The 25,214-nt window shown below is 45.1% G+C and overlaps 2 protein-coding genes across 3 annotated transcripts; both read right to left on the minus strand.

Annotated features, from left to right (window-relative positions):
* Positions 1 to 1,171: 1,171 nt before the first annotated feature.
* On the minus strand, positions 1,172 to 7,754 carry gng7 (guanine nucleotide binding protein (G protein), gamma 7). 2 transcript variants are annotated; one of them, XM_014150385.2, is made up of 4 exons: positions 7,169 to 7,754; positions 5,252 to 5,328; positions 4,646 to 4,753; positions 1,172 to 3,561 (listed from the first exon to the last, which is right to left on the minus strand). In XM_014150385.2, exons 3-4 carry the CDS (start codon positions 4,724 to 4,726, stop codon positions 3,436 to 3,438), a joined length of 207 nt encoding a protein of 68 aa, XP_014005860.1. In that variant the 5' UTR covers positions 4,727 to 4,753; positions 5,252 to 5,328; positions 7,169 to 7,754; the 3' UTR covers positions 1,172 to 3,435. The 2 variants fall into 2 exon arrangements, with proteins under 2 accessions (XP_014005860.1, XP_014005859.1); XM_014150384.2 differs by having other exon boundaries at positions 5,017 to 5,328; positions 7,169 to 7,733.
* A 3,592-nt stretch (positions 7,755 to 11,346) lies between these two features.
* On the minus strand, positions 11,347 to 23,479 carry diras1b (DIRAS family, GTP-binding RAS-like 1b). The gene is made up of 5 exons (XM_045697714.1): positions 23,022 to 23,479; positions 17,283 to 17,435; positions 16,725 to 16,895; positions 16,537 to 16,641; positions 11,347 to 16,254 (listed from the first exon to the last, which is right to left on the minus strand). The coding sequence occupies exons 2-5, from the start codon at positions 17,418 to 17,420 to the stop codon at positions 16,072 to 16,074; spliced, it is 597 nt and encodes a 198-aa protein (XP_045553670.1). The 5' UTR covers positions 17,421 to 17,435; positions 23,022 to 23,479; the 3' UTR covers positions 11,347 to 16,071.
* Between the last annotated feature and the right edge of the window lie 1,735 nt (positions 23,480 to 25,214).

Consider the following 25,214-nt stretch of genomic DNA (forward strand, 5'->3'; position numbering starts at 1 on the left):
ACCAAATAGTCCTCGCTTGCAATGAAACAAATGTTTTTACCGTGTTATTTCTAAGCAAATACCAAGTTAAAGGGGACCGCAAAACAAAGCGTTACCAGAGATACATACTGTATATGCATACACAGGAGATAAAAAAACACAATGATGAGTCCAGGTAAAACTGACCCGAGGTCAGTGTCTAGGGACAGAAATTCGTTTTAGGGTTCTAGCGTTCTGCACTGGGTAAGATCTAGGATCAGATTCCATTCCCCAAATCCTGACCTAATCTTTAGGGGGAGAACACTTTAAACTGACCTAGATCAGCTATAGTGAATGATGTGGGAATGGGAGCACCACAAGACTTCCATTGTGGAGCTTTGTGTCTTCTTTTAAGACTGTTCACTCAAATACTCTCAACTATTCTCAAGTCTAGGGCTAGAATGTTGTTCCTGACCAATGTGACCTGACCAGGTAAAACTCCTGGTCCTAACCAGCATACAACACAATACACCACAACAAGGCAAACCATCAATCAACCAATCAATCAAACAACCAATCAATCAAACAACCAATCAATCAATCAATCAATCAATCAAACAACCAATCAATCAATCAACCAATCAATCAAACAACCAATCAATCAAACAACCAATCAATCAATCAACCAATCAATCAAACAACCAATCAATCAATCAACCAATCACTCAATCAACCAATCAATCAAACAACCAATCAATCAAACAACCAATCAATCAAACAACCAATCAATCAAAATAACCGTCCGTGGAATGAATGAATTAAGAAATAACAATATTCTCCCTCAGATAATCACTTTTAAAAGACATTAGGAAACTGTCTGTCTGTCTGTCTGTCTGTCTGTCTGTCTGTCTGTCTGTCTGTCTGTCTGTCTGTCTGTCTCTCTCTCTGTATGTCTCTCTCTCTCTCTCTGTGTGTGAGAGAGAGAGACAGTGTTTTAATGGTTCAAGTTTGTTTCTCACAGTGCTTAGCCTGTGTATAAGAAGCTATGCTATGAGTACGGCCACTTCACTGCTTTGTAGATGTGGTTGGCTCCCCATTTAGTCACTAGGGGATTGTGTGTGTGTGTGTGTGTGTGTGTGTGTGTGTGTGTGTGTGTGTGTGTGTGTGTGTGTGTGTGTGTGTGTGTGTGTGTGTGTGTGTGTGTGTGTGTGTGTGTGTGTGTGTGTGTGTGTGTGTGTGTGTGTGTGTGTGTGTGTGTGTGAACCTGCCTCAAGCTGAATGAGGAAACAGAATAAATTCTATCAGAAGGGAAATATTTACGCAAAAATTGAACGTCCACAGAAAAGATTCTGCAACAGGCTGACATTCAATTAAAGCGCATTTTGTTTTTTTTGGTGGAAAAAGTTTAATGCACTTTGATTGAATTCTGGCCTAGGTTTTATCTTACAAACACTGTACAGTTGGATAATAATACTCGACTGACCTGCTTCCATTTAGAAAGAAACTCAAACCAAACCCAAAACAGCTACTCTCAAAACGTATCACTTCTGCACATGGCTTAAAGAAAGTTTATACACTTTTGTTTTTATTTTCTCTAGTGTCTTTTACATTTTTTACAATCAAGTTTGGTTTGGGAGTAGAGGAATAGGACTGTGGAGGTGGGGACACGGGACACCACTTTGTAATTTGCTCCTGTTCCTCAATAGAACACACGATGAGCCAATAAGCAAAGCCCATGATGTGATGCTTGCTCTCATTGGCAGAACTAGTGATGTATCTAACCACTGATATAGGATCAGATATTTGTACACCCCCCTTATGGTTCAAGTTAAGATTGGGGATGATAATCTGATCCTAGATCTGTGGTTAAGGTAAACTTTTGCCTCAAGTGTAAGTTAAGGAGTGAATGGAAACCTACAGTATCTGCTAAGTGTATGGCAATAAATTGACAAAATATTGAAACGATAATTAATTAAAAAACATATATATATACTTCTGGGGTTAAAAACTTGAACACAGTTAGCCTCTCAGTACTCGTCAGTACTCAAGAAAGAAGTTTCATTAGGCTGAGTTTACACAGGCAGCAAAATTCTGATCTTTAGCCTTATTATTGGAAAAAGAGCTGATTTGATTGGTCAAAAGACCAATTAGTGGACAAAGATCTGAATTAGGCTGCCTGTGTAAACGCAGCCTTTTAGACACAGATCTAGCATCATAATACCCTCTCTAAATCCTAACCTTTACCATTAGAGGGAAAACACAAGACTGATCTTAGATCAGTATATAGGGGCAACTTAATCCACAAATCGACACAGCTGGAGTTTTGGCCTATAGAAAACCCACTGACCAAGAACTCAAAACCAAAGCAGTAACACTGTTGATCGATAACCGTCGCTAGAGTGGGAGTGTATGTAGCCTATGCTTTAGCTCAGTGGGCTAACACAGTCTTGTGGCATTGCAGATGATCCGGGTTTAAACACAGTGGGTACATATGCAGCATGTACCACCAACCTGCTCAGTGTTTCAATGCCATGTTCACAAAAACACAATGTCTTGTGGAAACACTGACATTACCGTTGACCCAAGGTTTCAGGAAGGGGCCATCCCCATTGTGATACTTAGCAAGTCAGTGGCAAGTCAGCCACTATATGGCTAACAAACACACCGTGTATAGCCACAGTGGTTTAGTGATGGGTAACCATGCCTGAGACCTGAAGACTTGTATTAGCTTCCACGGCTAATGGCTAGGCTTTAGCTGAGAGGGCTAACACATCTTGTATCACACGGACGACCCAGGTTTTACACCAGATTGGTCACACATACACCCCCACCTCACTCCTTACCCTCATGTACCTTATACCCCTCACTCCACAGCACACAGATACATGCGATCAATCAATCGATTAATCAATGAATCAACAAATCATAGATTCACTAAAATACATGCTATACATCAGCCTATGACTTCATGTAGGCGACTGTGGATTCCTATTAAGATAATTGTCCTAATCCCTTTTTCAATTAAATCTGCCATCTCCACTTGAGTGTCACTATCTCTGTGGGTGAGTAAGTAACCAGTATCAGGTAGGGCTGCATGTTAGTGCAGGCTTACCCTCAGCACCACAGAGACACAACTCAGGGCTAATATCACTAATGTGGTAATGTGGTCTGTAAACACAGACACCGCCCCCTAGCTGTGGCTATTGAGTATGGCGCTTTTCCAGAGTGGCTATTTCGTTTCTTGTGTGTGTGTGTGTGTGTGTGTGTGTGTGTGTGTGTGTGTGTGTGTGTGTGTGTGTGTGTGTGTGTGTGTGTGTGTGTGTGTGTGTGTGTGTGTGTGTGTGTGGTATGTATAGCTTGACAGAGCTGGGCCTTGTTGGCTGTTGCAGAGTCAGCCGGTGGGAGTGTGCGTGTGGGCAGAGGTGTGTGTGTGGGCAGAGGTGTGTGTGTGTCTGATGGGCAGAGACGAGTGTGCAGCTATAGGATGATGCAGGGTTTCTTGTCTTTGAAAGGGTTTTCTGACGTTGGGACGCCAACGAGGAGCGGGTCGTTACGGGCGTGCTGCTCACAGTAACTCATCAGGTCTGCCGCTGCCTTGGACACCTGGGGGGGAAGAGAGAGAGAGAGAGAGAGAGAGAGAGAGAGAGAGGAGGGGGAGAGAAGGGGGATAGGGTAGAGAGAGAGAGATAGGAGGGGTAGAGAGAGAAGGGGAGAGAGAGAGCAGAGGGATAAGGGTGAGAGGATGAGGGGGAGAGAGAGAGGGAGAAAGGAGGCAGGGAGAGGGATATTGTGATGCTTTGGTAACAGTGGACTGCTCCTTACAGTGTATTGCTCCTTACAGTGGACTGCTCCTTACAGTGGACTGCTCTTTACAGTGGACTGCTCCTTACAGTGGACTGCTCCTTACAGTGGACTGCTCCTTACAGTGGACTGCTCCTTACAGTGGACTGCTCCTTACAGTGGACTGCTCCTTACAGTGGACTGCTCTTTACAGTGGACTGCTCCTTACAGTGGACTGCTCTTTACAGTGGACTGCTCTTTACAGTGGACTGCTCCTTACAGTGGACTGCTCCTTACAGTGGACTGCTCCTTACAGTGGACTGCTCCTTACAGTGGACTGCTCCTTACAGTGGACTGCTCCTTACAGTGGACTGCTCTTTACAGTGGACTGCTCTTTACAGTGGACTGCTCCTTACAGTGGACTGCTCCTTACAGTGGACTGCTCTTTACAGTGGACTGCTCCTTACAGTGGACTGCTCTTTACAGTGGACTGCTCCTTACAGTGGACTGCTCCTTACAGTGGACTGCTCTTTACAGTGGACTGCTCTTTACAGTGGACTGCTCCTTAAAGTGGACTGCTCCTTACAGTGGACTGCTCCTTACAGTGGACTGCTCCTTACAGTGGACTGCTTTTTACAGTGGACTGCTCCTTACAGTGGACTGCTCCTTACAGTGGACTGCTCTTTACAGTGGACTGCTCTTTACAGTGGACTGCTCCTTACAGTGGACTGCTCCTTACAGTGGACTGCTCCTTACAGTGGACTGCTCCTTACAGTGGACTGCTCCTTACAGTGGACTGCTCCTTACAGTGGACTGCTCCTTACAGTGGACTGCTCCTTACAGTGGACTGCTCCTTACAGTGGACTGCTCTTTACATGCTAATAAAAAGCTTAGCGTTGACACACACCTTAATACGTTCGATCCCTGCCTCGATCCTCAGTTGTTCCACCAGTTTCCTGGCCTGGGCGATGTTGTTATTGGTTGACATCCTGATCCATCAATACACACACCCCCACTATGGAGAGGGGGAGGGGAGAAGAGAAGGGGGGAGAGAAAGAAATCATTTAAAAGCAGCTTTATACTGCCCTCATGTGGTTTTCTGCTACAGTCATCATGTTTTTTTTCTCAGGCTTGATTGTACATTTACTGTCCTAAATCACACACACACGCGCACACGCACGCACGCACGCACGCACGCACACACACACACACACACACACGCACGCACACACGCACGCACGCACGCACGCACGCACGCACGCACACACACACACATACCTAGCGGATGGTGTGCAGATCAGAGTCTGCTCCAAGGGCCAGACAGGTGTGTGTTGGGTTGGTAGACAGGTGTACCAGGTGGGACAGGTGTGTGTTGGGTTGGTAGACAGGTGTACCAGGTGGGACAGGTGTGTGTTGGGTTGGTAGACAGGTGTACCAGGTGGGACAGGTGTGTGTTGGGTTGGTAGACAGGTGTACCAGGTGGGACAGGTGTGTGTGCAGGGGATGGGCTGACCAGGTGAGTTGGGTCATTCAGCTGGACAGAAGTGGTTGTGACCTCAGGTCAGATGGTCAGCTGTAAACCTTCACCTCCTGCAGAGAAGAAGTTTCACATTTTTAATATCACATGCGCAAGTACAGTGAAATACCTTTCTTGCAGACTCAAAACCCAACAATGCAATAATCAATAACAATGTAATACTAGAAAAAAAACACACGAGAAATAAGAAGAAATATGAAGAACACAATAAGTAAGTAAACATGCTGTATACAGGGTCAGTTCCAGAACCATATTTACAATGTGCAGGGATACTGGAGTCATGAAGGTACTGTAGATATAACATTTGGTGACTATTATTTTACAGTCATATACACGTTGCAACTACATAGTAATTAATAACTGTCTTTCATTTCTTTTGGATTCACAGAAACAAGTTAATTGTGTCACGTGCTAGAAAGTTCCCATTGTTTCAATACATTCATGTTGTCACAGGGCTGTAAAATATAGTACTGTACCAAACTATTCAGCAGAAAATATGGGCCTCTCTCTCCCTCTGCCTCTCTCTCTCTCCCCTCTCTCTCTCTCTCTCTCTCTCCCTCTCTCTCTCTCTCCCTCTCTCAGGAGTCCTACTGTAATTACTCTACTGTGGAGGACCTTGAGATTAATGGCTCTAATTAGGGCTGTGTGTGTGTGTGTGTGTGTGTGTGTGTGTGTGTGTGTGTGTGTGTGTGTGTGTGTGTGTGTGTGTGTGTGTGTGTGTGTGTGTGTGTGTGAGTAAATCATGTATGAGCTACTAACTATATATAAAGTTTGACAGTTTAAAGGCAGTAAATGCGCATGATAAAATGGAAGGCATGCAAAGAAAACGGTCATACATGCTGCCATATCCGCTAAAACTGTTCAGAGACTGTAGGCCTATCCACTGAGCCCACCTGTTACCACAGAGCTAATTTCATACGCCTGTTGATGTTCCAACTAGTTTCAAACTTTCCCGACGAGGGTACATTCTCTCATTCCCAGACAAAGGGTAAGTGACCTGAAGCATTGTTTGACAGCCTATATGATTTATTTTTCGACCCTCCGAATTATATCCAGGCCTACAGGCCAACGAATAGCCAGTTAGAAACAGTATCGTCGTGTCTTGTGCAGTGTGCTAGTATAGACCATCACATTAGTAGGCTGACATGATTAGACAATACACGGTATTGATTAGACGGTATTTATCAGTTCATGGCGATTCCACTGGTAGGCTAATGAAATGGCTGAGCATCCAATATGGACCCTATAGCTGACGCGACACGCGTAAATTCCCAATAATGGACTACATGGGTCTCTGTGTGTGTGTGTGTTGCCCCTGCATGCCACAGTAAGCCTGTTCTGCTGATTGAAAACACAATGCGGGCATTTTGACGGATGGAACAGTGTGTCCTATTCCTCGGCCACGCGCGCACGCACGCACACACACACACACACACACACACACACTTATAGGCCTACTGCATAGTCGAATCTCAGCCGGAGAATAGGCTGTTGACATGTCGTTAGAATGCTTATGTACGCTATTCGCCCGTTGGAAATAATGCATGTCTTGCAAATAGCCTATTAAGCAAATGTGACACTTCCCTCAATAAAACATCCAGCTGTTTTAGACATCGCTGTTTTCCTCTGATCTATCAGCTACAGTGTGCGCTACCGACGTTTTGATAACGTTTCTCGCACAGACCCTGTCCCCAGTTCCTCTCCTCCCCACCCTCTCTCTCGGCCCTGGTTTGGGAAACCCGAATTCGTGACCGATGACTCTCTCTTTCCCACAAGCGCTGCTTTTCCATGACCAAAATCGGGAAGGCAAGAGCACATAAACCGCAAATAAGTACTCGGTTCTGTAAAGAGGTGATATAAACAGATAAAATAGAGTGATATTTCCCAACTCACCTCCGAATGCGCTGTATTCCTGATTTAAAGGGGCAGTTTCGTTGGTTCCACAGTCCGTTCGTTCAATCTCGGTTTTTACCGAATCAAACGCCACCCCCTCTGTTGGCTAGCGTTGTATGTCCACCCTATTCCCCTCCCTCCCTTACTCCGCCACTTCTGACAGCCAGCTAGCGCTCTCACACACAAACTTGATTCCCCCCTTGAGAAAAAGGGTTGGTTCAGAGTATAAAGGATGAAGTTGCCCTTAGACGACGATCTAGGTTCAGTTTAGCGTTTTTCCCACCAATGGTTAAGGTTAGAATTGGGGAGGATGAGCGGATCCTAGATCAGCGGTTACGGGAGTTCAATAAGATGGCCCTTGTTCCAAATCGAAAACCAATCGGCATTGTACAATTGCACAAACATTTAGGTTGTGGCGCTTTATGTAGAACTATCGAACATCAGATATTCATGTAAGTATTTTCTCTTTGCCGTCGTGTGTGTCCGGAGTGTGAGCTGCTTTCAATGTATCCGCTATACGCATCTGGACACCGAGTTGATACAGTATCAAACAGCAGGGTGCAGTAACACATATACACGCAGGGAGGCGCCCTTACTCAATGTTTTTTACAAAGAGAAAGGACTCTTCATTCCGACTAATATACAAGCTACTTACTAGGCCTGGTTGGTAGACAGAACATCTCTGCCGTATTTTCACAGACGCACACATACATACACACAGCTCTGCAGGCCCAGTTTTCCCCTACAGTGTCAGTCTATAGTCATTCCCCATTCTTGTGGGCTTTTTATATCCACCAGAGCTAAAAATAGCAGGGAGAGGGGAGCGAGAGAGAGAAAGAGAAAGGGAGGGAGAGAAAGAGAGAGCGAGGGAGAAAGAGAGAGGGAAAGAGGGGGGAGGGAGAAAGAGAGAGAGAGCATTTACCGCATTGGCCTCATTTCTACTGAAGTATGAAATTATGCTGATGGTACATTTAGCTTTCATTTCCTCTCCTTTGATGTCTCTCTCTCCTTTCTCTTTTCCCCTCCATCTTTCTTCCGTCTCTCTCGTTCTTCTCTTTCTCCCCTCCCTCCCTCCCTCCCTCTGTCTCTCCCTCCCTCTTGCTCACCCCTCTCCCCTCCCTCTCTCTCCCTCCATCTCTCTCTCATGTGAGCAGCAGCAGCATCAGATGTAGCTGAAGCACTAACACAAACTACAGAACATTGCAGTACGCTAAGAATCTAGATCAGTACTGAATTGGAATTCTCACAGTACCATTTGGATTCTAGATTATTACTGAATTGGAATTCTCACAGTACCATTTGGAGTCTAGATTAGTACTGAATTGGAATTCTCACAATACCATTTGGATTCTAGATTAGTACTGAATTGGAATTCTCACAGTACCATTTGGACACTAGATCAGGCCTGAATTGGAATTCTCACAGTACCATTTGGAGTCTAGATTAGTACTGAATTGGAATTCTCACAATACCATTTGGATTCTAGATTAGTACTGAATTGGAATTCTCACAGTACCATTTGGATTCTAGATTAGTACTGAATTGGAATTCTCACAGTACCATTTGGATTCTAGATTAGTACTGAATTGGAATTCTCACAGTACCATTTGGACACTAGATCAGTACTGAATTAGAATTCTCACAGTACCATTTGGATTCTAGATTAGTACTGAATTGGAATTCTCACAGTACCATTCGGATTCTAGATTAGTACTGAATTGGAATTCTCACAATACCATTTGGATTCTAGATTAGTACTGAATTGGAATTCTCACAGTACCATTTGGACACTAGATCAGTACTGAATTAGAATTCTCACAGTACCATTTGGATTCTAGATTAGTACTGAATTGGAATTCTCACAGTACCATTCGGATTCTAGATTAGTACTGAATTGGAATTCTCACAGTACCATTTGGACTCTAGATCAGTTTAGCAGTATATGAGCATATAACAGAGGTCATTTGGTGAACCAAGCTCACGTGATCAGTAACCAAACCACCTAGGCTTTAGCTCACCGGGTGAACACAGTCTTGTGATGCGCAGATGACCCGGCATTAAACCCAGTTGGTCAAAAGACTAAGGACTGTATTTCTGTTAAATCAGCTGGGTTTAAAATCCTCACCATCACTCTGAACTGTTACTAGCCCCAGTAGGTGCTAAAATGATGTGATGTTATCTAAGAGCATTATCATGGTTATGTGTTGAAACCACAATGGCCATAGTCTCTCTATACAATATATGACTCATGAGTGGTGACTAAAGGGACATATACACACTCTCTCTCTCCCTGTTCTCTCTTTCCATAGAGCCTGTGAGAAACTTCTCTCCATGAGATGGCCGTTAACTTCATTATACCCTGGGTCATGTGTGTTGTTTGTTTTATAGTCTCTATGTTAAAACAGGGTCAACTGTGTTTGTGTTTTATAGTCTCGATGTTAAAACAGGGTCAACTGTGTTTGTGTTTTATAGTCTCTATGTTAAAACAGGGTCAACTGTGTTTGTGTTTTATAGTCTATGTTAAAACAGGGTCAACTGTGTTTTTGTTTTATAGTCTATGTTAAAACAGGGTCAACTGTGTTTGCGATGGAGTATGTTAAAACAGTGTTAATGATGTGTGTTGTATGTAAACAGCATTATGTCAGTGATGTTAGAGGCTAATTAGTTACACTTACACAAAGATGGCATCAAGAGTGTATGCTTGTGTAACCCCAGAGGCATGTGTATGCCTTCCCCGTAGCTCAGTTGGTAGAGCATGGTGTTTGCAACGCCAGGGTTGTGGGTTCGCTTCCCACGGGGGGCCAAGTACAAAAAGAAGAAAAAAAAAATTGTATGAAATGTATGCATTCACTACTGTAAGTCGCTCTGGATAAGAGCGTCTGCTAAATGACTAAAATGTAAAATGTAAATGTAAGGGTGTGTGTGTGTTATCAGGGTGTGTGTCACCCTCATTAAGATCCAACAGGGGGCTGCTAACCTCAGGTCTCCTCACATTACATTACAGCCTGACACACACACACACACACACACACTCTGCCTAGAAGATCTACGGCTGTCGTAAAGCATCACCTGGGTCACACCACATTCTGACGTTGCAACCGTAGCCGTCACCGAGTCGCCATAGCAACCACATTGGGTGAAGAATCCTCAAGCAGATAGAGAAAGAGAGAATGTGCTTTGCTTTGCAGGCATGTTGTCAGGGAGTGGAGAACAGTATGACACAGTATGAGGCTGCAAGCTGTTGTCATGGTGCCTTCAAGAAAACTGGGATCTCTGAAAAGAAACAAGCTATGATTGGGAAAAATCGTGACGTCAGTGATCTTCAGGTCAGAGAAGTCGGGGCTCTAGGATGATGCCCGAGTTTCTGACTTGTAATTCCGAGTTGGATGTCCTTTCCAAATTATTTTTTTGCCATTCAGAGCTATTTTTTGGGGTATTTTTTGGGGGGGGGTCGAAATCGGAACTCTGAGTTCGGAGATTTACTAGTTCCGAGTCGTGTTGAGCGCACCATCAGTCCACGTAACCAACCTGGTATCAAACCCGGTTTCCTATACTCGGTCCTGTACACCCCCGGGTGCACATTTTGTTTTTTGTCCTAGCACTACACAGCTGATTCCAATAACCAGCTCATCATCATGCTTTGATTATTTCAGCCAGCTGTGTAGTATTTGTATTTATTATGGATCCCCATTAGCTGCTTCCAACGCAGCAGAATTAAGGCAGTTTATACAATTTTAAAACATTACAATACATTCACAACACACTGTGTGCCCTCAGGCCCCTACTCCACCACATACCTACAGTACTAAATCCATGTGTATCTATAAATCAAATCACATTTTATTTGTCACATACACATGGTTAGCAGACGTTAATGCAAGTGTAGCGAAATGCTTGTGAAACAAAAATACTGCATAGTTTCCTAGGAACGCGAAGCGAGGTGGCCATCTCTGTCGGAAGTGTGTAGTGCTAGTGCAAAAACCAAAGCACGCACCCATGGGGGGCCCAGGACCGAGTTTAGGAAACCTTGATCTATACAATGCAAGACCATGTCAGCCCACTAAGAAAAATCCTAGGTGTTCAATATAGGAGCCAACCGTAGTCTTCAGGTCTCAGACCAGGTCATCTTTCTGTCATTTCACACACATTGTGAAAGGAAATATCATACAAAAGGCAGATTCTTAACTGTTGTTTTTATTAGGAAAATCCTTTTGCAGATTCGATATGATAATTTCTTCATATACATAAGATCTTATAGTTAGGATGCATTGCCACAGTACATTATAGTAGGAAGACTATTGCTAGAATAAATAGCTATAATAATTATAACTATCTTAAAAATAAAATAATAAAATGACTATACATGATCATTAAGTAAAAAAAAAAGTCCAAACAAAAAACATGTTTACAAAAACAATAAGAGATTAAAAACAGTTACACTTTTCAAACCAAAGCCATTATTAATGCAGAAGAATTATAATAATAAAATACAAATATGTTAATTTCACAGTTTGCATCCTTATTGGTTCTCATGCTGGCTGGAAGGAACACTTATTGGGGCCATGCAGGGAGGGAAGGACAGAGATGGAGTTTAGTAGAACTACACTACCCAGAAGTCATTGCACCCCTCAGAGGCCCGGTCCAGAAACAACTTCGAGGCACTTCCACATTTTGTGTTTGGCAGAGCAGACAAGTGTAAACAATATGGCGGAAGTTCCCCAAAGCCTAATAGTTAACCCTGTCCCCTATCCAGTCCCTTCAGATATTTTAACTGCTAGGGGCTAGGAGTTGTTTCTGGGCTGACAGTACAATCTGAGGTGATGCAAAAATTCCAAACTACATCCCTGGTAGGATTGAGTTTATAGAACATGTTTCTGATTAACCACACTCAATGAACTACTCTTCCCATAGTCCTTTGTGCCGCTTCTCTTCTGCAACATGACCAGGACCCAGTTTCCAGCGACATGACTTTCTGATAACACACATCAGTGAAAGGCTCTAGGGGCTTTTTCAGGTAGACACTACATAGAACAGACAACTATCTGGCTTGTATAATCTCTTCTAGAATCATATCAGCTCTGTTCTGTGTGTTTCTATCTTGGTTTTGATTCAGCCATACAGCAGCCTCTTTGTCCATTCCTTAGTCATTATAGGAATGCTCTCTGAACCCATTCGGAACTTGACATACAACAAAATCAGACTTTCACATAAATCATGTTATTGATATATTTGTGAGGAAAGTCTAGTTGTGTGTGTGTGGCTGTCAAGACAGGATCCAGCACTCTAAACTACACACGCGAAAAAAGAAACCTTGGTTCATCTCTGGAGGACTCCGCCTAGTTGGGCTCTGGCCAGTCCCCCAGGTGTTCATCCAATGAGGTGAGAGATCTTCCTCAGGGCCCATCCCTTCTCTGATTCTAATAACATACTGTGGAATCAGTTGGCAGCTCTACCTTTTCACTCCTAAGAGAACCACACTACCCACAATCCTTTGAAGAGGGCCATGATGTCACCATTCCCTAACGTTCCTAAATCCCCTATAGACTCTATATCCACCTCCAGCTATATAACTCTAATTGCTATTTACAGCTATCTACAGATGTGAAGGGGAGTGGTGAAACTAATAGGAAGCACACAACAGAAGGGTTACAGGGTGACACAGCAGTGCAGAAAAACAGACGACGTCCAAATCTCACGACACCCTATTCCCTATGCTGTGCACTACTTTGACCAGAATCACATCGGATCAGGGGATGAGGTGCCGCATGAGACGCAGATAATGAGGTTTCTGTGGCACAGAGGACTGCTCGCTGTCTGCTTGGTATGCCTGTGTGTGCACACAGTGTTGTAAAGTACTTAAGTAAAAATATTTTAAAGTACTACATAAGTAGTATCTGTACTTTACTATTACATTTTTTTACTACTTTTACTTCACTACATTCCTAAAGAAAATAATGTACTTTTTACTCCATACATTTTCCCTGACACCCAAAAGTACTCGTTACATGTTGAATGCTTAGCAGGACAGGAAAATGGTCCAATTCACAAACTTAGCAAGAGAACACGTGGTCATCCCTACTGCCTCTGATCTGGCGGACTCACTAAACACAAATGCATCGTTTGTAAATGATGTCTGAGTGTGGGAGCGTGTCCCTGGCTATCTGTACATTTTAAAAACAAGAAAACAGTGCCATCTGCTTTGCTTAATAAGGAATTTTAAATGATTTATACTTTTACGACTTAAGTATATTTGACCAATTCCATTTACTTTTGATACTGAAGTATATTTAGAACAAAATACTTTGACTGTGATTAACTTTCTATTGGAGGTATCTGTACTTTTACTCAAGTATGACAATTGGGTACTTTTTCCACCGCTGTGTGTGCATGAGCCTGAGCAGTGTGACTCATGCAGAACGTGTGGGTCATCTCCACAGGGAACCTCTGACTGACACTTCATAAAACCGCATTAACAAACACACACACACACAGTGAATATCGGCAGATGCATTGAGACAGGTTGTGGGAGGATGGGGTAGAGGCGCCGGTGCTGAGTCAAAATAACACTGTTGAGTGCACTGTATACACACACACTAGTTTGATACTATTTGATGTAGAATGTTTCACATAATTCATTAAAATGTGGGTTATGTCAATCTGATCTGAATAATAGATGACTGTATACTATATTATAGTTCTAGTGTAATACTGCACTTTAACACCGTTTTCTAATCAGATACAGGACCTTTTCCTGAGCATGTGATCTGAACAACAACAACCCTGAGCCTTAGCTATAGCCTACAACTGGGGATCAGCGGTTTCCTGGTCAGGGCGTGAGGTCAGGAAAACATTTGGGCCATAAGTATAACACAGCAACACAACGTACCTTCTCAACACCCTATACACAGTGGCCACCAGGGACGGGGACCATTCCCTTTCTATTTCAGTCTATTCAATATGCCCATTGTTTTTCCAATGACAGATTTTTCCTTTCATGAACAGAATTTCAACTAATATTCTGAATTGAAAATGAACTCCAATCCCTGGTTGAAACTCGAATCAATTCCGTGCTTCTTTATTAGAGATATGAAGCGGTGTTTTCTACTTCTTTGGGTCCAGTTTAGATCCGGGTTCCCTCACATAGTGTGTCCTAAATGGTACCCTATATAGTGAATTACTTTAGATCAGAGCATATGGGCTCTGGTCAAAAAGTAGTGCACTATATAGGGAATACGGTGCCATTTGCGATGCAGCTTAACCTTGTCTGTTTTGTTACAATACCGTGCTATATAACCAACCCACAGCCTTATGGTGCTCTTCACACACGTTTAAATACTGTACACATTACAAGTCACCTGGAATAATAACTACTGGATAGCTCCTCCCTCCTTCCCCCACCTCTGTTCAAAATATATTGGCCGTTATTTATTCTGCAAGATAGATAACGGAACATGGTAAAACAAAAACACAACGTCAATCAAATGATTGTGCTTTTAGCTCTCCTGTATAGTACGTAGGATGACTTTGTCCATAAATGCTGATCTAAGATCAGTTTTGCATTCCCCCCCTAATGGTTAAAGTTCTGATTTGTGGAGTAAGCTGATCCTAGATCTGCGGTTAGGGGCAACTTCCATCTGGAGTATATATTCTGTACTTTGGCAAACAACCTTATTGCTTTACATAAACCAATAGAGGTGTTTGGGACAATAATATATTTACATAATAATATCACTCCTTTTTCATTTACATACTATGTAGGAATACACTTGGTGAATGACCACTGGTCTCCAAAAAGCATGTGCGTGTGTGTGTGCATTTATATGTGTGTGTGTGTGTGTGACATAAAGTGCAATGTGATGGTATTTGCATGGCATTAACCTAATCGAGTGTCTTTCCTCCGTCGAGCAGAGTCGTCACTCCATCCTGTCTGTGCTTCTCTGTGTATGAAGAGGATTCAGCTGCTTGGCATGGGAAACACAAGGCCAACAGAAAGGCTCCTCACATGAAACAACAAGGGCCAAAGCCAACCGACGCAAACATTCCCAGCGACATCATCCACAGTATTCCCAGTCCAAATCCCACAACAAACTTTTCTAATACCTCTTCACATGTTCCAAGTCCACTCCAAACATTTCAAGTCCATCGTCCATCCAACCAAAGTCCAACTACCAAGTGTCCCAGGTAGACTTCTTAACATTTCAGTCCAACTACCAAGTGTCCCAGGCAGACTTCTTAACATTTCAGTCCAACTACCAAGTGTCCCAGGCAGACTTCTTAACATTTCAGTCCAACTACCAAGTGTCCCAGGTAGACTTCTTAACATTTCAGTCCAACTACCAAGTGTCCCAGGCAGACTTCTTAACATTTCAGTCCAACTACCAAGTGTCCCAGGTAGACACTTTTCTCCAGTTCAAATAATGATTTTCGATCCATTTTGAACGATGAGTTAAGAGGATTCTCCATTTTGCATGATGACAGAGATGGTTAGGGGGTAATACTGTCTGTATCTTTCAGAGGTGATAGGGAGGGAGGCCATGTATACATAGGATATGTAGGATATGTACATTATGTTGGAGTGTCCCTAGTGTAACATCTAGTGACCTCGCCAAGAGGTTGGGACCTCACGGCGTAATGGCTGAGGCTGACAGATGCAGGGTTGCGGGTTCGAGTCGTGTTCAGACGACCCCCCCCCCCCCCAAATCTTTTCACTACAGTGGGACTGTATGGAGGGTTAGGACCCTGGTCAGGCAGACAGGAGACGAGAGAGAAGGATACTGAGAGGGTGAGGTATAGAACCCACCAGTGGTCCTCTCGTCTCTCTCTTCTCTTCCTCTCCGTCTTCTATCCTCTCACTTTCTGTCTTCCTTGTGACCTCCCTCCCTCCCTCCGCTCTCTCTTCCTCTCTACATGACACTACATTTTCCCTTCAGTCTCTCGGCTCTGGACTGTTTTCCGGACCGTTTCCCGTCGATGTTGAGACTCATGTTTCTCTTCTTGTCCAGGTTGAGCAGCTCCTGGAACAGCTCGGTCACGTTGTGGTTGGTCTTCGCTGACGTCTCCATGAACGCACACTTCCACGTGGTCGCCTTGAACACCACACAGTAGGATTATTAATAGTGTTCATTTTATTATTGTTATTAACAGGAGAAAGTAGAATGAGAATTCGCTTTTCAGCAATCGGCCCAACAATACCAGACCTGGGTAAAATATACATAAACTACTTTGAGGTGGGATTTATTTAACTTGGGGTTTGCACTTTTGGCACTATTCCAAACTGAATCAATATTTTAAAGTATTTGACATTATGTAGGTCTACTGAACCCAGGTCAGATTTTGTATTTTATTTTTACATTTCAGACGTTACAGACCTGTGCCTCTCCATCTTTAGTCTCCACCTCTCTCTGGGTCTCATCACTCTTGTTGCCCACCAACATGATGGGGATGGCCTCTATGTTCCCCTTTATGGCTATCACCTGGAGAACAGAAGGAGAGATTACAACACACAGTCACCCACAGTCACACACAGTCACACACAGTCACACACAGTCACACAGACCTGCTGGTAGATAGGCTTGAGTTCCTCCAGTGACTGTTTGCTGGTTACAGAGTAGACCAGTATGAAGGCATGTCCTTTAGATATGGACAGCCTCTGCATGGCAGGGAACTGGTGACTGCCTGTTGTATCAGTTATCTGGAGAGTACACACACTCTTATCACAGCTGATCACCTGTAGACACACACAAACACACACAATTACTATCATCAGGATATTACATGATCATTCAGTGAAAAAAAAAAAACATTGCTTATACTCAACGCTCTTTTGATCACTAAGTTGTATCATTTGACTTGGTGCATCAGATCAGTGGATAAAATAGCCCTCTGGACACACTATATATGGGCATTACGTCTATGCATCAGATAAAGCAGTTGGCCTACTGCCCATCGCTGATTACCTGTCAATGCATCGTTTTGTCTGAAACGGCACCCTATTCGCTGAAGTGCACTATGTTCAGGCCATGGTCAAAGTAGTGGACTAAACAGGGATTAGGGTGCCATTCTAGACGCTGCCTCCGTCTTCCTTCCTCTCCACCACCTCCTCTCCCTGTCTCACCTGTCGATAGGTGTCCTCCACAGTGGGAATATAGGTGTCCCTGAAGGTGCCTTTAACGAAGCGTAGGACCAGGGAGCTCTTCCCCACTCCCCCCGCTCCAAACACCACCACCCTGTAGTCATTACTCTGCTCAGGCATGCTGCCCCCTACTGCCTGGACACAGTATTAAACACACAAACAGAAGAGAGAATATGTGAATTGCAGTACTGCCGCCAGGTGGAGACAGCCACATGTACTGCCGCCAGGTGGAGACAGCCACATGTACTGCCGCCAGGTGGAGACAGCCACATGTACTGCCGCCAGGTGGAGACAGCCACATGTACTGACCCCAGGTGGAGACAGCCACATGTACTGACGCCAGGTGGAGACAGCCACATGTACTGACGCCAGGCGGAGGCAGCCACATGTACTGCCGCCAGGCGGAGACAGCCACATGTACTGCCGCCAGGCGGAGACAGCCACATGTACTGCCGCCTGGCGGAGACAGCCACATGTACTGACGCCAGGCGGAGACAGCCACATGTACTGACGCCAGGCGGAGACAGCCACATGTACTGACGCCTGGCGGAGACAGCCACATGTACTGACGCCAGGCGGAGACAGCCACATGTACTGACGCCTGGTGGAGACAGCCACATGTACTGACGCCAGGCGGAGACAGCCACATGTACTGACGCCTGGCGGAGACAGCCACATGTACTGACGCCAGGCGGAGACAGCCACATGTACTGACGCCTGGTGGAGACAGCCACATGTACTGCCGCCTGGCGGAGACAGCCACATGTACTGACGCCAGGCGGAGACAGCCACATGTACTGACGCCAGGCGGAGACAGCCACATGTACTGACGCCTGGCGGAGACAGCCACATGTACTGACGCCAGGCGGAGACAGCCACATGTACTGACGCCTGGTGGAGACAGCCACATGTACTGACGCCAGGCGGAGACAGCCACATGTACTGACGCCTGGCGGAGACAGCCACATGTACTGACGCCAGGCGGAGACAGCCACATGTACTGACGCCTGGTGGAGACAGCCACATGTACTGACGCCAGGCGGAGACAGCCACATGTACTGACGCCTGGTGGAGACAGCCACATGTACTGACGCCAGGTATAGACAGCCACATGTACTGACGCCTGGTGGAGACAGCCACATGTACTGACGCCAGGTATAGACAGCCACATGTACTGACGCCTGGTGGAGACAGCCACATGTACTGACGCCAGGTATAGACAGCCACATGTACTGACGCCTGGTGGAGACAGCCACATGTACTGCCGCCAGGTGGAGACAACCACATGTACTGACTAAGGGGATATCCCTGATGAAACAAAATCTTTAAAACTACCGTTAACTTACCACAACTCATCTTTCTGTATCGGAACATATTCCTCAAATACTATTCTGCATTCTTGGCAGTATGTGTGTGTATTATTTAACAGCTCTGGGGCTAAACACTGGTTATAAGGACCTCTAACACCAAATGACAACACTGGAATTACAATCCCACTTCAAACTAGAACACCACCACTAGGTGCAGACATGCTAATATTCATGGACCAATGTGGGAATTTCAGTCTAAAAGGTACACACCCACACACACACACACACTCTTCTGTCCTTGACACTAGGGCACAGAGATTGATGACACTCTTACCAAATGGGACTGTCTCACTCTGACCACCTTTCTTTCCTTCTCTGATGAATAGAGATGGAAGGATAGAGAGCTTTAATGAATGGTGTAAATGCATCTGGACCAGCCTGGACCAGCCCAGCCAACTCTACATTAGGAGATCACTTTGGCACAGACAAAGACTCCTCTACTCAGCATTTGTCCTTCTCTCTCTCTCTCTCTCCTCCCCTCATCTCATTTTCTCCCGTGTGTGTGTGTGTGTGTGTGTGTGTGTGTGTCTGACAGTCTCAGTGGGTAGCTGCCTGAGAGACTGACGGTCTGTCGCACACACACCTGTCAGCTTTTTGTGTATGTGCAAATGTGTGTGTCGCCCCTATGACTGAATGCAGTTCCACACACACCCTTGGCTGACTTCTGCTGGCAGATCTGATCACAGCTAGCAGAGGTGTGCGTGTCTGCAGCCAGGGGAAATACATACTGATACTCTGTGTACACATGAGTCCAGGCGTCGTCGATTCTATACCACACACACACACACACAAATATAGAATGGAACCAAACTCTGACTGGGTTTCTCCTGTTCACATCTACTCACACACTGCTTCAATGCTTCATCTGTTCTGTCTGTGGGTGTGCATGCATGGGTGTGTCCGTGCATGGGTGTGATGGAGAGATGCAGAGGAAATATGCATTCAAATCTCGGTGTCCCGCATACATATTTCACATTAGAAAGCTTTGTTTGTAGAACATTTAAAACCACTTCTTAACCTGTCTTCATCCCAGTTGTAGACAACAATCCCTTCATTCCATCACTCCAACAGCTTTCTCCGACATTAAGATGAGCTTAGTGTGTGTTTGTATGTATATAAGTGTGTTTATGCATGTGTGTACAGATTGCACCACAGGGGTCTAGGCTTAGCAGCTAATCACTGAGCTTAACCTCTGTTCTTCTGGACTGTCTGCATTGGCCCAATTCCCAGGTCTTAACTCAGCAGCACGCCTCCTTCACACACACACACACACACACACACAAAACTATGCTGATCCTGACATCCACAATCCATGCTCCTGCTGGTCAGTATCTGGGGGACATGCAGGAGAGAAGCAGACAGACAGACAGCGAGCAGGAGAGGAGTGGACAGACAGACAGACAGACAGACAGACAGACAGACAGACAGACAGCAGTGGACAGACGGACAGACAGCAGGAGAGGAGTGGACAGACGGACAGACAGCAGGAGAGGAGTGGACAGACGGACAGACAGCAGGAGAGGAGTGGACAGACGGACAGACAGCAGGAGAGGAGTGGACAGACGGACAGACAGCAGGAGAGGAGTGGACAGACAGACAGACAGCAGGAGAGGAGTGGACAGACAGACAGACAGCAGGAGAGGAGTGGACAGACAGACAGACAGCAGGAGAGGAGTGGACAGACAGACAGACAGCAGGAGAGGAGTGGAGACAGACAGACAGCAGGAGAGGAGTGCAGACAGACAGACAGCAGGAGAGGAGTGGACAGACAGACAGCAGGAGAGGAGTGGACAGACAGACAGCAGGAGAGGAGTGGACAGACAGACAGCAGGAGAGGAGTGGACAGACAGACAGGAGAGGAGTGGACAGACAGACAGGAGAGGAGTGGACAGACAGACAGGAGAGGAGTGGACAGACAGACAGGAGAGGAGTGGACAGACAGACAGACAGACAGCAGGAGAGGAGTGGACAGGCAGACAGACAGACAGCAGGAGAGGAGTGGACAGACGGACAGACAGCAGGAGAGGAGTGGACAGACGGACAGACAGCAGGAGAGGAGTGGACAGACGGACAGACAGCAGGAAAGGAGTGGACAGACGGACAGCAGGAGAGGAACAGAGACAACACTTCAACCAGTGTGAGCCGGGGTGCAGCCAAAAATCACATGAACATTAAAGGAAATAGGTGCCACTCATAAAAACATGTTTATTATACTTTCAGGACACTCACACGCCATTCTTAGAAAGGACATCAGTAATTCAGACCCTTGCTGGTCACCATATCCCCAAGCTAGAAAGGACAGTAGTAATTCATACCCTTGCTGGTCACCATATCCCCAAGCTAGAAAGGACAGTAGTAATTCATACCCTTGCTGGTCACCATATCCTCAAGCTAGAAAGGACATCAGTAATTCATACCCTTGCTGGTCACCATATCCCCAAGCTAGAAAGGACATCAGTAATTCAGACCCTTGCTGGTCACCATATCCCCAAGCTAGAAAGGACATCAGTAATTCAGACCCTTGCTGGTCACCATATCCCCATGCTAGAAAGGACATCAGTAATTCAGACCCTTGCTGGTCACCATATCCCCAAGCTAGAAAGGACATCAGTAATTCAGACCCTTGCTGGTCACCATATCCCCAAGCTAGAAAGGACATCAGTAATTCAGACCTCAAGAGGAAGAGTAATTCATACCCTTGCTGGTCACCATATCCCCAAGCTAGAAAGGACATCAGTAATTCAGACCCTTGCTGGTCACCATATCCCCAAGCTAGAAAGGACAGTAGTAATTCATACCCTTGCTGGTCACCATATCCTCAAGCTAGAAAGGACAGTAGTAATTCATACCCTTGCTGGTCACCATATCCCCAAGCTAGAAAGGACATCAGTAATTCAGACCCTTGCTGGTCACCATATCCCCAAGCTAGAAAGGACAGTAGTAATTCATACCCTTGCTGGTCACCATATCCCCAAGCTAGAAAGGACATCAGTAATTCAGACCCTTGCTGGTCACCATATCCCCAAGCTAGAAAGGACAGTAGTAATTCATACCCTTGCTGGTCACCATATCCTCAAGCTAGAAAGGACAGTAGTAATTCATACCCTTGCTGGTCACCATATCCCCAAGCTAGAAAGGACATCAGTAATTCATACCCTTGCTGGTCACCATATCCCCAAGCTAGAAAGGACATCAGTAATTCATACCCTTGCTGGTCACCATATCCCCAAGCTAGAAAGGACAGTAGTAATTCATACCCTTGTTGGTCACCATATCCCCATGCTAGAAAGGACATCAGTAATTCATACCCTTGCTGGTCACCATATCCCCATGCTAGAAAGGACATCAGTAATTCATACCCTTGCTGGTCACCATATCCCCATGCTAGAAAGGACAGTAGTAAGTTCAAGTACTAACCCTGATGTTTCCACTCATCATAGCTCAGTCCACAAACTGTTATGATGCAACCATAACGTGGGCATGGAAGACGACACACAGACACACACACACACACAAACACAAACACACACACATTTCCTCCAACACCCACCTACACACGCAGCCATGGTCCACTCTCTCTTTACTACCATCCCTACACTACAAAGCTTAATCACTGGAATTCCTGTCAACCCTCCCCCTCATCCTCCTACTATGAACCCACACAAAAGCAAGGACCGGGAACACACACACACAGCAAGGATAGTCATGGAAGAAAGCCTGCCATAAACAGCACATATAACGTTAATCGGGCAAGCATACAATGTCCAGATGTACCGCCTGAAAATATGGAGGGATTAAAAATGGTTTAGCATAGGCCTACTGTTAGTCAGAGACTATGCGTCACGTTGCCATCATGTTGGTGGAATGTAGCCTAGAGTGTGTATGTAATGATGTAGATCCATGGCGGGCTTCTAGCAGGGTATGCTATAGGCAAAGTAAGAGTTAAAATACGACCTCGTTTGTTGTTAGCCTGTCTGCCCCTTTCATTCATAAATACCACAGGAAGAAGAAACGCCATCTCGCTTTTGTGGCGGTGGCATAATTTCAAAGGCGCATCACAGCCTCCAAACGAGACATGTTAGATCCCTGCATAGAATATCATCCTCTCTCCCATTCCTGACGATAATTCACACGGTTTATGGCGCAGTAACAGCAACATACATGTACAGATGAATTTTAACATATAGAAATAACACGAATGGTTTGCAATTTAAAAAAAACTGCTGCCCCATTTTTACCAAGGCAACCGTCCAAGAGAGGCAACGCCACACAATATCAACATTCTCGAACCGAAATAGCCTCAGGGATTTTTCTAAAGATTGATCTGGTTGTGGTTAAAGGTGCTACATACCTGAATTTGATGTGTAGTCCCGTTTCAGTGGCTGTCTTCGGACAACACGTTTGTAAGGCAAAACGCTGAGTTTTAAAGCATTGTATACTATTCATGTAGAGCTCTCATGTCGTCCGCGAATTCACAGCCCGTGCTCTGTCTCTCGTTGTTGAAGCTATATGTATCGCTTTCTCTACTTGATATTCCCATGCACTACAGTTCTAATGCCACAATGTCTTTCCTCCCTCTATCGGTATGTCTCCATCTATACCAGTCTCCATCGATCCCCTTATGGCTTGCGGATCATCGCGTCATCACACAACACTCATACACACACAGAAACGCACAAATAGGCCTAACGTTTTAGCGACTGAAAACGCGGGACCGGGCACGGTTTCGTGAATTACCGAGTTTTTATTTCAGCATATCAAGTGAAGCCATACTTTAGTCAGACTGTCGAATTAACAGCAACATATGTTTTGGGAGTAAACTGTACAAAATGACCCTTCTAGCTGCATCCCACTGTCCCTCCATAGCCGCAGGAAGTAGGGGTGCTGAAGGTGCTCCCCACTTATTTATAGCCTATAGCTTATATTTTGCAGTTAAACATAAAGTGTTGCTTAGCCTACTGCATGATCAGTCCCAACCAAAAAAGCCTATTGCTTTTTTATTTGCTAAAGGCACTGTTTCAAATTAAAGTCAGCTGTCAGATTTGGGTACCGTTAGTAAAGGCTTTCATGGGCCAGCTAAAGAGGTGGATGCTTAAACCACAGCCCATTCAACTGTGTTACCTGTTTCTCCTGCGGCACCAACTGCTTGGGTAGAATCCAGTCATCCACAGCCATACACAAAGTTCAGTAAACTAAAATGTAGATCCTAGGGCACCATCTTGGCATAAGAAATTCCAATAATCACATTCTGAGTGGACATTGGCATGGAGTGTGTGGTGTTTGCAGCACCCCAGGACCAGGTCACCATGACTGGAACCCTGTACATTTTTACATTTCATGTCTGTATCCTTGCTTCCCTAACTTTCTGCCTCTCTCACCATCCCCCACTTAGGCAGCCACCAGCCTGTGAGCCCAACATCTACCTGGCCCAGGATCCAACCACCAGTCCACACACTGACCCGCCCACCAGACCCCTCCAATCCATCCACTCCAATGTCCTACCCTGCAATCACTCCACCAATCCTCCTGGCTGTCACTCCTGCCCTACTGAACTCCCTAATGTTTTACTGCTGTCTTAACCCCATGTATTTCCCTGTAGCCCACTCTGTCTTGCCCCTTGATGTTGTGTCAATGTACACTGTATGTCTGCAGTTTCTCTGTTTTTGATTTATTTGCTGTTTGTTTTATTTTTATATTAGAATTTGTTTATAAAGCGTATTAAGACATGTTTAAATGCACTTTAAATTGTGACTTGATCTGTATCTCTCCAGGACCAGGGCTGGAACTAAAGCCTGTACTGCCTGTAAAGAGTGTTTGTCTCCCTCTGTCAGTGAGTTAGAGTACTGCACTACACACCACAGTCCCCCAGGGAAACTCAAAACCACACACACATGCGTGGACAGCAAAGGCAGTCTCCAGAGTAAAGGAACAGCTGGGGAGAAAAGCCTCAGGGAGAAAGGGAGAGAGACAGTAGGGGATGAGTTAGACATGCAATGCTCTGCTATCCACCCCCACAGTCTGGCCTCTATGGTTTGATTAAAGGAAGTGCATTTAGACTTTTGCCAGGTTCCCACATTACTACACAAAACACACCACACACAGTCCCTGGGACAGTGAGTATATGTGGCCATTATCAGACTCTGTCAGTTTAGTCAGACATTACACTCCCAGCATTGACACAAGAGTCATCCCATTCAGACTCGTCTGAGCGAGAACGTTCACCAAAACACATCCCGGATGATTTCACTTCCTGTATACCAGTAAATGTACTGAGCACAGGTCAGCTGGGAATATCAACGTCTTAGTGCAGGGCTATTCCACTCCAGCCTTCATATATGCAGTACTGCTGGTTTTCCTTTCTCTCTGGTAGTTAAATTGAATTGCCAGATTCCTCTGACAGGGAGTATTGCATAAGTTATCTAAGTTTCCTAAATAGTCTGAAATAACTCCATATTTCAGAATTCCTAAAGAATTGAGAAAGGCATAGTGTAACAGACTCCAGTTGTGGAAAGGAGTGAACGACGGAGTACAGACAGCACATTAC

Source organism: Salmo salar, chromosome ssa16 (genome assembly GCF_905237065.1).
Source record: "Salmo salar chromosome ssa16, Ssal_v3.1, whole genome shotgun sequence".
In the NCBI taxonomy this organism is placed as follows: domain Eukaryota; kingdom Metazoa; phylum Chordata; class Actinopteri; order Salmoniformes; family Salmonidae; genus Salmo; species Salmo salar.